At 40.7% G+C, this 13,805-nt stretch overlaps 1 protein-coding gene and 1 long non-coding RNA gene across 2 annotated transcripts; one reads left to right on the forward strand and one right to left on the reverse strand.

The window, feature by feature from the left end:
• Positions 1-913: 913 nt before the first annotated feature.
• On the forward strand, positions 914-1,810 carry LOC125383653. The gene is made up of 3 exons (XR_007222861.1): positions 914-933; positions 1,367-1,594; positions 1,741-1,810. It is a non-coding gene; the product is annotated as an uncharacterized LOC125383653 (long non-coding RNA).
• Positions 1,811-6,799: 4,989 nt separating this feature from the next.
• On the reverse strand, positions 6,800-12,714 carry LOC125383638 (serpin B6-like). Its single transcript, XM_048402265.1, has 3 exons — positions 12,599-12,714; positions 8,190-9,491; positions 6,800-7,375 (listed from the first exon to the last, which is right to left on the reverse strand). Exons 1-3 carry the CDS (start codon positions 12,648-12,650, stop codon positions 7,251-7,253), a joined length of 1,479 nt encoding a protein of 492 aa, XP_048258222.1. The 5' UTR covers positions 12,651-12,714; the 3' UTR covers positions 6,800-7,250.
• Positions 12,715-13,805: the final 1,091 nt, after the last annotated feature.

Raw genomic sequence — 13,805 nt, forward strand, 5'->3', positions numbered from 1 at the left:
AAGCTGATTGCTCTGAAAGAAAACATTTCTTGTATCTTTGAGTGTGTGTTTGCGTTTGTGTGTAAGTGCGGGGGGGGGGGGGGGGGGGGGGGGGGGGAGAGAGAGAGGCAGTTACCTTGTGATTTTAGGTTGGTTGGTTTGTTGTTTTACGCTGGACTCAGCAATATTCCAGCTAAATGGCGGCGGTCTGTAAATAATCGAGTCTGAACCAGACAGTCCAGTGATTAATATCATGAGCACGATTCACGTAATTGGGATCGATGAAATGCTTCAAGCAAGTCAGCGAGCCCGACCACCCAATCTCTTTAGTCGCCTCTTATGACAAGCAAAGTCGCCTTTACGGCAAGCACCGGTTGCTGAAGACCTCTTCTACGCCGGATCTTCACGGGTCTGCGATTATAGGCGTACCGCAGACTGTAGATCATGAGGTTGGATTCCATACTCGGCCTGATTATGTACCCTGTTTATCGGCAACGTATGGCTGCTCATGGGTTTCACCCCTGCGGTAATTGTCTAAGACATACACCATGCATTACATTCAACCCAAGTCAAACTGATACCCTGTGTAACACTGTAATAATGTTTACAGGCACGTCAAGCAAAACCCACTCGGTCAAACTGAAACAACTTGCATGTAAACTTTGTTTTTGTAAGATGTCATGCCTCATGTAAGCACTGTTTTAATTATATATTATGTATTTTGTCACAAAGACTTAGGCAATCTGGCCTTAAGAAAACCAGCATACGGATGTACAAACTATGACAAGTATTCAGATCCTAACCACGTGGTTGATGGTGACAAGGGCGGCAATCGCAGAGGAGGTCAATGTTTTACTTCTGCTCAATCTGTGTTGAGACCTTGGTGGATGGTTGACTTGCAGGATATCTATGATGTACATAACGTCACCCTTTTCAGACGGACGGACGGTTGCAGTATGTGCTTGAAATAAACACCTATTTATATTTATGTAACATGCTATAGGAAACGATACATGCAGAATAAATCAAGTGGTTTAAATCTGATTTTCAATATGTCCGCCAGAACTGCTATTATTCGAAAGCCTATTAATTATCAATTAGTAGTCGGATGCAACACACTTTTCGTTTCTTTTCGTGCAATAGTGAAATTTGATCTTGTTTTGAGTGAGTGAGTGAGTATGGTTTTACGTCGCCTTTAGCAATATTCCAGCAATACCACTGCGGGAAATGGGCTTCACACATTGTACCCATGTCGGGAATCGAACCCAGGTCTTCGGCGTGACGAGCGAACGAGTTAACCACGAGGGTACACGATCTTGTTTTGGCCTTTATGTATTAGTTCCTGATATTGATAATGATATGATATTGTATTGTATTTTTTTATCAGTTTACAGATTCCGTGACCTGGAAATACTAGTTTATAAAGAAAACCCCATGGAGAACAAAAGTTCTCAGCCGATGACATGTGCACAAAAGAAAGGGAAACTATCAAGACCTGAAGTTCTGACCTGCAAACCTTCGACAACGGGTCGATTTGTGTTGTTGCGTTACATTCCACCAAGAGAGGAAATTTTCACAGTCTGCGAAGTTGAGGTCCGTGGAAAGCTCGCCAAAGGTAGGAATTGTAAACAACCCGTCACTTATATTGTTCTTTGTACAAACATTTGAATCATGTAAATGAGGCCACACACAAAGCTGTGCTGTAAATGTATATTGATGTGATATCAGAAATACATATCATCCAAACTTGTTTCCTTTCAGGTTAACTACCAAGCTGTGGCGACATTCAAAAAAGTGTCACATAATCTGATGTAATAAAAAGTCTATTGAGGTCCTGTTTCCTGTTATTCCATTATTCAAGGAAACGAATGGTTAGGTTGTGTGACCAGTGGATATTATTGTTTCATCAGCCGTACCAAGTAGGAAACTAGCAAGAACTGTTAATAGTTAACATATTTTCTATTCAGTTTCTCTGAACGCAGTTCTTGATGACCTGACTAAAAGTGCCTTTGTCTCGTTTTTCGTCGTCCATCGTCCTCAAACATTTTCAACTCAAACGTTACCTTGTAATTGAAACTAAAATTTATCATCTTGTTCCCACATGAATGTCCATGTGCCTCGCAACATTCATGTTCTGTTCTTTAGTGATATTTAGAATAGTGACGTTTGATATTGTGACCATGCCCTTACAATTACATTCGCCAATCTTCGTCTCTAGGAACGCGACATCTCCAACTCAGAATCAGAGTCACGTCATCCGATCAAGTGATTGCTCGTTGCCTAAACATCATCATCTAGGTCACATGGGTATATATTCTATTTAGTTTATATTGTGAACATTTGCAAGAAACATATTTCATCAACCGCAATGAGGTGAGGTGAGGTGAGTGCGGTTTAACGTCGTGTCCAAGATTATTGCACTTATAAAGCGACGTGCATGTACATGTGTGTGCTTGTTTGGCTGCTTGTACTAGTCCGGACTGATGCCGATTTATAGTGCTAGCTCACTGAGATACCATGCCGCAGTTTAACATGAATACCCCCAGTATACTGACTCCGAGCCGACCAGTTCTTGCTTTAGCCCCTTAATGCCGAGCGCCAGACAGGGTAACAATAAGTACTATTTTTTACGTCTTTTGGTATGACGCGGTCGGGGATCGAACCTCGGACCTTCCGCACTTGGGGCGGACGCTTTACCACCAGACCACGGAGGCGGTCTCAACTGCAGTGAAATGGCATGTGATACATAATAGGAAATGGCACATTTTCTTTTCTTCTAGGCATCATGATGGCGCATACAACTTCATTGCTGTGGACGATAACTAAGGACATATGTAACTAAGGACATATGCAACTAAGGACATGTAACTAAGGACATGTAACTGAGGACATAGAAGTTTTAGTTTTAGAAAGGCACCTAACTATGGAAGGTCAACACAGTTGTAAGGCGTATTAGGCTCATATATAGTTGAAACCTTGTGTGAATTGAACAGTGTGTTTGATTGTTTTACAATATGACATACTACATTGATTAATACATTACTGCATTTGGTTGAAATGGTATTGCTTGTTCCATATATAACAGTTTATTTTTTTTCTATCTGACCATAAACTATTATTTCAGAAAATGCTTGAAAAAACAGTTATGCTTCAGGCAGCTGAAATATAAAGAACTTGTCTGTAAAAATGATGCCATTGCTGCAAGGTGTTCTTAAAACTATTTATATTTAAACTCCAAGTTTTGATTAATAAATCTCAGGCCGTTTCCATTGCCTAATATCAAACTGTCAGCCCCTGAGGAGAAGTGGATGTTTTTGTAGACATTTTTAACTGTTGACTTAATTTCGAGATGTGCTACAGTGACGTAACAAATTCTGCATCTGTATATCTTGAGATATTTAAAATATCCACGAAATGGAGTGCAAAGGAAGACAAACCTAAAGTGTAAACGTTTTGTTTCTGTTACTTGTTTCTTAACGAATGAATGAATGACTTTATTTCGTAAGGGGGCCACCGGCCCATTATACATTATTCATTAATCGGTATCCATTGTAATGATAGAGCACCAGATGATAACAGAGTATATAAAAGTAACAATAGTAAAAATATAGAGCAGATCATACTAAAAAGATCACTTCTTGTCCACAGGGGTTTGTCCCAACCGATTACTTTATATGGAATTGTTTACAGTGCATAAATAAACAATGAAGCTTTGGAAAGTATCAGTACTTAAAGTACAAAAGAGTTTGTCACAGTAGATAAGTACATCAATTCTGTTAACAGTGTATATATGAGCAATACAGTTTGAAATGTAGAGCAGAAAAGTAAATCCTACAAGAAGCATCAGTTCTTGTTTACAAAGCGTCTATTTCACCCGACCACTGGGGACTGCATTATTGAAAGCCATTATTAAATATGTAGTGAGTATCAACCCAAATACATGTGGTTTCCTCTTAATACGTGTTCATATTAATCATTGGTTAAGAACTTTTCCCTTTTCTTAAATGTAAGAAAAATGTTTCTTAACGGTAGGTTGGGTATCAAATTGGTCAAAGAATTCGCTCCTCCTGTCGAAGGCCCGGGCGTCGCCGTCGTGATATTGATGGAATATTGCAAATGGAGGTGTAAAACCATACTTACTCACACACTCACTCGTGGCTCTTATCTTGTGTTGGTGGACACCAAATTGCTCACTCGCTTAAAACACTAGTTTTTAATACAGTCGGCATGGGCTTAACAGATAAAATTACATGAGCAAGCATCAGTTCAAATATATTCATGATTCCTTTTCACTCTTTCGTTTGATGGTAGTTTTAGATTGTAACAGTTAATGGATGTCAAGGAATGTCTGGAAGTAGCTGCGTACTTCTTCTTCTTCTTCTTCTTCTTCTTCCTTCTCCTCTCTCATTCTCTCCATTCTTATCAAATGTTCTTAATTCACTCAATCCAATATCCCCACTGTTACGGTAAACCGCAAATATGTGTATATATGTACAAATTACTTAGAATAGATTTTATCTTTTGAAACACGTGATTGAAATTGGGTTTAACCTTGCCTCCAAGGTTATTGCACATTTACACAGTATACTGACTCCGAGCTGACCAGACCTTGTTTGAGCCTAATATTTCAGCCATAAAGCGACGACAAGACCAAGTTGATACATATACAGTTTGTTCATGAATACAACGTTATATTTAACAACAAGTGAGTGAGTGAGTTGGGTTGTACGCCGCTTTTAACATTATTCCAGTTATATCACGGCGTGTCAGCTTAATGTGGGATGAAAGCCCGAAGTGATGCAGGTTTCAGACGTTTACCACTTCGGTGAAACCAACGAGCACGGATATGGTGCTGACAAACCTAGAAACATAATCGGAGCGAACCGGGATTCGAACCCACAATCATAGGTTTCTGGCGTGCCGAAGGGACGCAACTTTAACTTTGCCCCTTTAACAACAACAAAGTAGGCATAGACAGTACAACATTTGAGATCGTGTTTTCGGTATGTGACGTACTTTCGTGTTGCCGTTTAATAGAGATGTCCCAAAATGTCTCCTCGAGACAATTCAGTATGGGACAACATCACATTACCTGTAGGTTTAAGATACATGTTTATGACGGCTGTCTGTATATAGTCGTGTCTCGACCAGACAAGCCAGTAAATGACATGCGATGACATGCATCAACCAAGTCAGCGAGCCTGACCACCCGATCCGTTAGTCGCCTCTTACGACAAGCATAGTGGCCTTTTACGGCAAGCATGGGTTGCTGAAGACCTATTCTATCCCGGATCTTCACGGCACCCACGTGTGCAATTGGGAAACAATGACATACATCAAACAAGTCAGCAATCCTTACCACCCGATCCGTTTGTCACTTCTTACGACAAGCATAGTTGCCCTTTACGGCAAGCATGGGTTGCTGAACTTCACGGGTCTTTAAGGCGCATGTAGTCTTCACTTGTGTCCCCTTGCTGTCTAGGAAACGATATGGACGAAATGAATGGATACCAGTCATATCATGTTTAATTATTTTATTGTTCACTTAGGCGTGGTTCAACATTTACAGAGGTATGAAATAATCTATTCCAGAAATTTGTTACTTTTCCTCTATCAATGGGGTAGGGCGGAAGGTCCGGGGTTCGATCGCCGGCCGTGTCATACCAAAAGACGTTAAAAGATGGTACTTGTTTTTACCCTGGCGCTCGGCATTAAGGGCTCAACAAGGACTGGTCGGCTCGGAGTCAGTATACTGTGTCTGTGTGGGGTATGGCATGGTATCTCAGTGGGCTAGCACTATAAATCGGCTTCAGTCCCGACCAGCACCAGCAGCCACACCCAGACACGTACATGCACGTCGCTATATAAGTGCAAAAATCTTGGACGTGACGTTAAACCCAATTTCACCTCACCTCTATATGACAGTATCCCCTTTATGTAAAATATAATGTGACACAATATTATCTCTTCCGAGACGTTATCTACAGCAACACTCATGACTTGCCACGGACCTTTCGCCCACATATGTCACCACCTGATCATGAACAAGACAAGCATATTCGGTTGGTTCATCTGCAGAAGCAATACAAATTTACCACATTAACAGCATAGGCAATACCTGGCTTCAGGCGATTTAGTGGAAGAACCGTAGGCAACAAGAGAGCACAACATCCAGTGATATGCCCAGTTTTGCTTCCACATAACCGTCAGGTACGTCTTGTTTGGTCCAGCAAGGGCCTATCGCTGTCCAGGAGATCGTTTCAGCGAAGCGTGCGTCAATTTTGAGTTGGACGGGTAATATTTGTTTTCTTTGTTTGTTTGTTGTTTGACGCCACACTTAGCTGACGATGAGGTTCGTAATGAAGTAGTTGAATGTGTTATAGTATCAGTGACAAATTTCCCGGATCAAAATGATTACAAGGACATTCAAACCATTAGTCGGGAAACACGTACGATTCGGAAAAACGCACCCAGGGCATCAACAAAAGGGCCATGGAGCTGCACGTGCATCGGCATTATAAAAGGGATTAAAGTGCAGGGTTTGTGATTGCCTGGGTTCTGCGTCAATCAAACAGTGGCGGTTCAAACAACATCCCGATATTAACAGAAGTGCAAAGAAACAACATCATAGGCTGCTCGCAGGCAGGGGAATTACGCGTTATTGATGGTAGCTGGCCTTCGCCTTGGACTTTTTCCTACGCACCGATAACAGAGATGACTACAATCACCAAGCGTTCTCTCCACAACATTTTGGCTCAATACCTTGTACGGTTCCTCGTATAAATACCTCACACACATCTGGCTTTGCGTTTCTTTTTTGGAAGAGTATATATTCAGATATTTTTAATTTGTAACTTCAAGAGTTCAAGTAAAACAAAAAATGTAACTTCCAATAGGTAGTCTGATGAACGACACAATCTTCGAATTGGACTCCCTGTACTTCCCCAGTTGAAGTGTGATTCGAAGAGGTCTGCCAAAGAAAACAGCAGAGAGAAACCAAACTGTGGAATATGTACACCCATCAAATAGAAGTGTCTACTTAAATTACACACAAGACACAATCTCAATAAAATACACATCATCATGATTAAAACCCGGTACCTTTTGAATGGAATGATTTACTGTTTTGGTACCGTTGACAATGTATATGTTTTCATGTGTGTGTACACATTCCAGAGTTTGAATGAGTCCAGAGTCTCTGCTGGTTTCTTTGATAGGCCAGTCTAATGAGTCGTTCAACATCAGTTCAGGAGACATGGAATATTGCACGCCTAAGCTCCACCGGAGAACTTGCCGATGAAGAGGTTGGCTTTGGAGACGTTGTCTCTGATGATGAACAGGAACGGATGATCACAGCGAATCTCAGGTGGTGGGTGGAGACTGGCGGATTCGATATCTAGAGTAAATAATTAAAAATGGTAGACTTTCTAACTGATGCTTCCGGCACGACATGTCACTTAAATGAAAAGCATGTCTTAAGACAGTTCATGAAAAATATTCTGTCTCCAACAAAATCCATACACTTTTTTGGAATAACAAGTGAGCGGTGATTAGCGGCAACTTAACATTTGAGCAAAAGAAAGTATTTACCCATGTTTGATGGTGGCCTAACACGAAATTATTTTCGGTGTTTTTTGATACGGGTATCATAGTTGTGTTTCTTAAGTTTGCCGTGTTTCGGTGACTGTACTGGGCCTTATGACGAACCAACAATAACTTGGGCGAATCTGGGATCAGACCCACATGTATGGTGTTAGTGATATTTGTGACGCCTTAACCAACTGAGTAGAGAACATACAAATATTTTCGAGCAGAACGTCACAAATGGATGGTGTAGGAATATAGTTAAACCTGTTCAAGAGTGAAATTGTGAATATTGCTCTGCATGTCTCGTAAAGCACTGACGTACTGGAGCCGTGAAATCTGAAGGTGGAAACATGGTAAAGCTATGTTTAAGCCTATGATACAGTACACGAGATTAAGATACATCAGGATACACTGGAATGATTTTCACCGAATAAGGTCACTCTTCAATAGTAATGATGCCAAGAGTTCGTTCCACCGATAGTATCATCATAAACAAATGCAAAGGCAACTAAATTATATAATAAACACATACTTATATTTTGAACAGAGTTGTAAAATGGACTTTTCAATTTGTATGACCATTTACACGTGGGCTTGTAGCTCTTATTGCATTAAATACTTACTAATAATAACTGCCGTGGCTCCTGTCGCCTCACTGCCTATTTCGTTGACGTCAACAACAGCTTTGTGAATGACATCAGAGATGTAAAGTTGGCCAGTGCTGACGATGCCGGTGAAGTCTGCTGTCCCTTCCATGAATGGCTTGGTCATCCCCATGTTTTGTAAAGATTCTTTTACCGACACTGATGTTTCCAGTTTGAATCTGGGAAGAAATACCTTTATGGTTGAGGCTACGACTGTGTCCAGCCTGCTGGTGAGAATATCTGCCGACAGACTGTTCTCCAATGTGGGTAGGTTGTCGACGTCATCAGGAAGCAACACGAGCATACTGAAGCGGTCATCTTCGTATGGTAACTCTAATATTCTCGCAGCCTGACCAGGGACAGTGCTTACCTTGAACATCCCTTCTACTTGCATCATCTGAACGGGCACCTGCTCACTACGTGACTTTCTGAACATCTGCTGAGTTGTGAGGTGTAGTGGAAATGGTGTCTTCCACGTTGCCTTGAAGTAGATTGCGTTGACTAGAATCAGAGCTGTCAAATCTGTGATGGTGTCAGGGGCCAGTAGGTCTGGGATGAGATTGTTCGTCTGTGCAGAGACCCATTCATTAATTGGACCTTCTGTGCCATCTGGGTGTTCCCAGTCAAACAAGGAGATATTAGCTTGGTAGAATACATCAAGTCTATCTGAGAAATCATCCACAATGTTCAATCCTGCTTTCACATATATGCCATTCGCCGTCTTTAGCGTAGCATTGCCAGATTGTCTGATGACTTCGTTCAGTTTCTTCGCTGCCCGGGCTGTACGTCTTCCTAGTGCCTGTAAAGCGAGTGTTCTCTTCATTTCATATGCAGTATCACCATTAGCCCCCATGTAGGTCATGGTCAACGCTTGATGGATGCTAAACGGAGAGTACACAACGTCTGTAACAGGTTGGCCTATTTCCCTGTGGAGGTTGACTGTGAAACTGTTCTGAGCACCAACCAACGCTGTGATGAGTCGCTGTGCTCTTTGAGGCATGTCGGATAAATCTGTAGCACTTCCTACCCTACGACATTGACCTCTTCTCCCGGGTCTCCCACCAGGTCGACGACCTCGTCCAGGCCTGCCCCTGCGCCCGGGACGTCTTCCCCTACCATGCTGAAGGTTGTAATCTCTATCACTGCTTTCGTCATCCTCACCTCCTCTATGTCCCCTGTGGCGATGGTGACGGTTCCCTCTTAGCCCTCGTTTCTCTCTAATCATCTCCTTAGCCGCCTCGCTGTCGGGGTTGCCATTGGCCTCAAGTGTAGCATACACCACTGTAATATGTTTGGTAAAATATTTCAGTGAAGTGAACAAACATTATCCCAACAATGTCTACATTATATATTAATAGTGTACAAAATCACAATCAAGTCGAAATAATTAATATCTAATGAATACTTATCTACGACAATGTACATCGTTGCAAAGTATCTTTCGCCTGAGAGAGGAGCGGTCGGGTTGCCTAGTGGTTAAAACGTCCGCTCGTCACGCCGGAGACCCGGGTTCGAATCCCGACATGGATACAATGTATATAGCCCATATCTGATGTCCGTCGGCGTGATATTGCTGGAATATTGCTAAAAGCGTCGTAAAACCATACTCACTCACTCACTCGCCTGAGAGAATATTGATTGTTTTCAAGATAGACAATCCCTCATACATATTGTGCACAATTGTCAGGCTCCCAACAACCTGCGTATCTGTGGTCTAGTGATCGAACAATATCCTGATAAACCACACTATGTTTCATTTGTTTGTTTTGTTTGTTTGTTGTTTAACATCGCACTCAACAATATTCCAGCTATATCACGACGGTCTGTAAATAACCGAGTCTGGACCAGACAATCCAGTGATTGATATCATGAGCATCGATCCATGCAATTGGGATCGATGACATGCATCAACCAAGTCAGCGAGCCTGACCACCCGATCCCGTTAGTCGCCTCTTACGACAAGCATAGTCACTTTTTACGGCAAGCATGGGTTGCTGAAGACCTATTCTACCCCGGATCTTCACGGCCCAATATGTTTGAAGAATCTCGTTTTCAAGTACACATTTGCCAGCAAGAGATATTTTACGTCCGTGTCCTAAGGTTCATGGAAAGAGTGTTTGAAAGATACAATTGTTGCTTTAGATTTTATTTCAGTTTATAAGTAAAACAAAACACTTCCTCTCGAGGTTGCATGAGATTAAAACCCCCGATCCTCGGGAAATACGTCGGGGTAACGCCCCTCGGATGATGGTTCTTACTCTCATCAATGGTACTTGGAAATGTTTCATCCTACACATATAACAACTCATCAATAGTACTTGGAAATGTTTCATCCTACACATATAACAACTCATCAATAGTACTTGGAAATGTTTCATCCTACACATATAACAACTCATCAATAGTACTTGGAAATGTTTCATCCTACACATATAACAACTCATCAATGGTACTTGGAAATGTTTCATCCTACACATATAACAACTCATCAATAGTACTTGGAAATGTTTCATCCTACACATATAACAACTCATCAATAGTACTTGGAAATGTTTCATCTTACACATATAACATCTCATCATTAGTATTTGGAAACGTTTCATCCTACACATATAACAACTCATCAAGAGTACTTGGAAATGTTTCATCCTACACATGAAACAAAGTCAGTCAAACATATACACACATGCAATAAAGGGTATCTTAGCAGCTATCAGCAGGGCACAAGAGCATATGTACTTAGAGTGTTTCATCCTACACATATAACAACTCATCAATAGTACTTGGAAATGTTTCATCCTACACATATAACAACTCATCAATAGTACTTGGAAATGTTTCATCCTACACATATAACAACTCATCAATAGTACTTGGAAATGTTTCATCCTACACTTATAACAACTCATCAATAGTACTTGGAAATGTTTCATCCTACACATATAACAACTCATCATTAGTATTTGGAAACGTTTCATCCTACACATATAACAACTCATCAATAGTACTTGGAAATGTTTCATCCTACACATATAACAACTCATCAATAGTACTTGGAAATGTTTCATCCTACACATATAACAACTCATCATTAGTATTTGGAAACGTTTCATCCTACACATATAACAACTCATCAATAGTACTTGGAAATGTTTCATCCTACACTTATAACAACTCATCAATAGTACTTTGAAATGTTTCATCCTACACATATAACAACTCATCAATAGTACTTGGAAATGTTTCATCCTACACATATAACAACTCATCATTAGTACTTTGAAATGTTTCATCCTACACATATAACAACTCATCAATAGTACTTGGAAATGTTATATCCTACACATATAACAACTCATCATTATTACTTTGAAATGTTTTATCCTACACATATAACAACTCATCAATAGTACTTGGAAATGTTTCATCCTTCACATGTAACAAAGTCAGTGAAACATATACACACATGCAATAAAGGGTATCTTAGCAGCTATCAGCAGGGCACAAGAGCATATGTACTTGGAGTGTTTCATCCTACACATATAGCAACTCACCAATAGTACTTTGAAATGTTTCATCCTACACATATAACAACTCATCAATAGTACTTAGACATGTTTCATCCTACACACACACACATGAATGTTGATGTATTTACTGTATTGTTTTAAACTTTGGTAGAGCAAAATTCATAACTTAGATTGTTAGTGGCTGTACCCTCGTTGGGGGTTGCAGTAGCGTAACGTTATTGTCCCTCGAAGAGGATATGTAAGTCCCATATCATCCGAAGTATTTTTCTGCATGCCAGGCTTTTAAACGTAGAATATTCGTCTTTTTAATCTTTGGCTTAATTGGTACACTGTCGCCAGTGACTGAAGGGATGATATAAATCCTGCCGGGGTCCATGCAGGAAGCAAAGGCACCGTAAGTAAGACCATTGTCCCTTGTATGATGATCTCCCTTTAGTAACTGACGATCTGGAGCCCATTTTTATATTGTGTTGTTCACTAATACTCGTGACTGTTATATATTCTCAACTAGTTTTAAATCTAATCTGTGACATTCTAGTTATTGTACTGTCCATCGTTGACAGCTTTTTATATTGTCTAAATGTATGTATTATTAATATACTTCTCGTCACGATATGGCTGAAATACTACAGATGTGACGTTAAATCTTAACTCATATAACAACTCATCAGTAGTACTTGGAAATGTTTCATCCAACACATATAACAACTCATCAATAGTACTTGGAAATGTTTCATCATACACATATAACAACTCATCAATAGTACTTGGAAACGTTTCATCCAACACATATAACAAAGTCAGTGAAACATATATACACATATAACATACATACACACGCAATAAAGGGTATCTTACCAGCTACCAGCAGAGCACAAGAGCATATGATGAACATGGAACCAGACGCCATTCTGTCGTGTATGTTGTTTCTTGCACGGAGGAGTGCCACTGTCACTTGAAGGGATGCTCCTATGTTCCCCTGCCCAACTGCAGTGTTTGGGCGAATGTAACTGGTACAATGAGTTTGTCACCAGCAGACTTGCTTCTTTCGAACGTGGTTTGGTTTTTGCTTGTTGTTTGAGGCCGAACACAGCTATATTCGGATCACAGTATTCCAAATATGTGACAGCGGCCTGTAAGTACATGAAGCCCTTTCAGACCAGCGATTGATATTGTAATCAATGATGCTGATTTAAAAACCGAAGCTAGTGAGTGAGTGAGTATGGTTTTACTCCGCTTTTAGCAATATCCCAGCAATATCACGGCGGGGGACACCAGAAATGGGCTTCACACATTGTACCCATGTCGGGATTCGAACCCGGGTCTTCGGCGTGACGAGCCAACGCTTTAACCACTAGGCTAGGAAAAGAAACCCAACTGATGCGGTAATATACCATGCCCAGTGAATAAATGAGGACGGGGACACGCCGTAAATATTACCAATTAAGTGAAAGACAAAAGGAACGCACAACTTGTCGGGGAACCTTAAACATGGCTCGCGAAAACACACCACTTTGTTTAGCATCACGAGATACGTTCCAAGATGTCAGCCAGGGAGTGAGAGAGTGTCATGTGTCTTGTGATAGTTCTGGTGTGTAGAGGGAGATCGAATGTCATGTCTCACGAGGGCAGTCTTGTCACTTGAGCCATTCTCGTGATGTCATCTGATACATGTTACGATATGATCACAAACAGAGTGCTTAAAGAGAACGTATATGTGTATGTTTACTTCATCATTACTTAACGTGGAGGTGACACTGTTAATGATATGTCAATAATCATGTATCAGTCTGTTATAACATTAATGTTATGCACTATCTGCAACGTTTACTCTGTTTTCTGCTCTGATGATTAGTACAAAGGCGAACATGTGTTTATGTAAATATTTTCTTATCTAATTCTGTTTTTCAATATCGCTCTTATGTGCCATCTCTGTAGTACGTTTAGTATGTATTATAACGATGTACGGGTGGAAGATTACTGAGTTCAGCGTTCAACAACAAACTTCAATCAACGAATGTTTAAGAGTGTCATGTCCACCTGATCCGGATAACCTTCATTCCCG

Source organism: Haliotis rufescens, unplaced genomic scaffold, assembly GCF_023055435.1.
Source record: "Haliotis rufescens isolate VD_foot unplaced genomic scaffold, xgHalRufe1.0.p SCAF_25, whole genome shotgun sequence".
Classification (NCBI taxonomy): domain Eukaryota; kingdom Metazoa; phylum Mollusca; class Gastropoda; order Lepetellida; family Haliotidae; genus Haliotis; species Haliotis rufescens.

What these genes read in the sequence shown, in the direction of transcription:
- LOC125383638 (XM_048402265.1), bottom strand. Translation starts at nt 12,650, where the DNA reads ATGGCGTCTGGTTCCATGTTCATCATATGCTCTTGTGCTCTGCTGGTA. An exon ending in TTGTGCTCTGCTGGTAGCTG is followed by an intron (nt 9,492 to 12,598) that starts GTAAGATACCCT and finishes AACATATTACAG; the next exon opens with TGGTGTATGCTACACTTGAG. An exon ending in AGCCACGGCAGTTATTATTA is followed by an intron (nt 7,376 to 8,189) that starts GTAAGTATTTAA and finishes TATTTACTCTAG; the next exon opens with ATATCGAATCCGCCAGTCTC.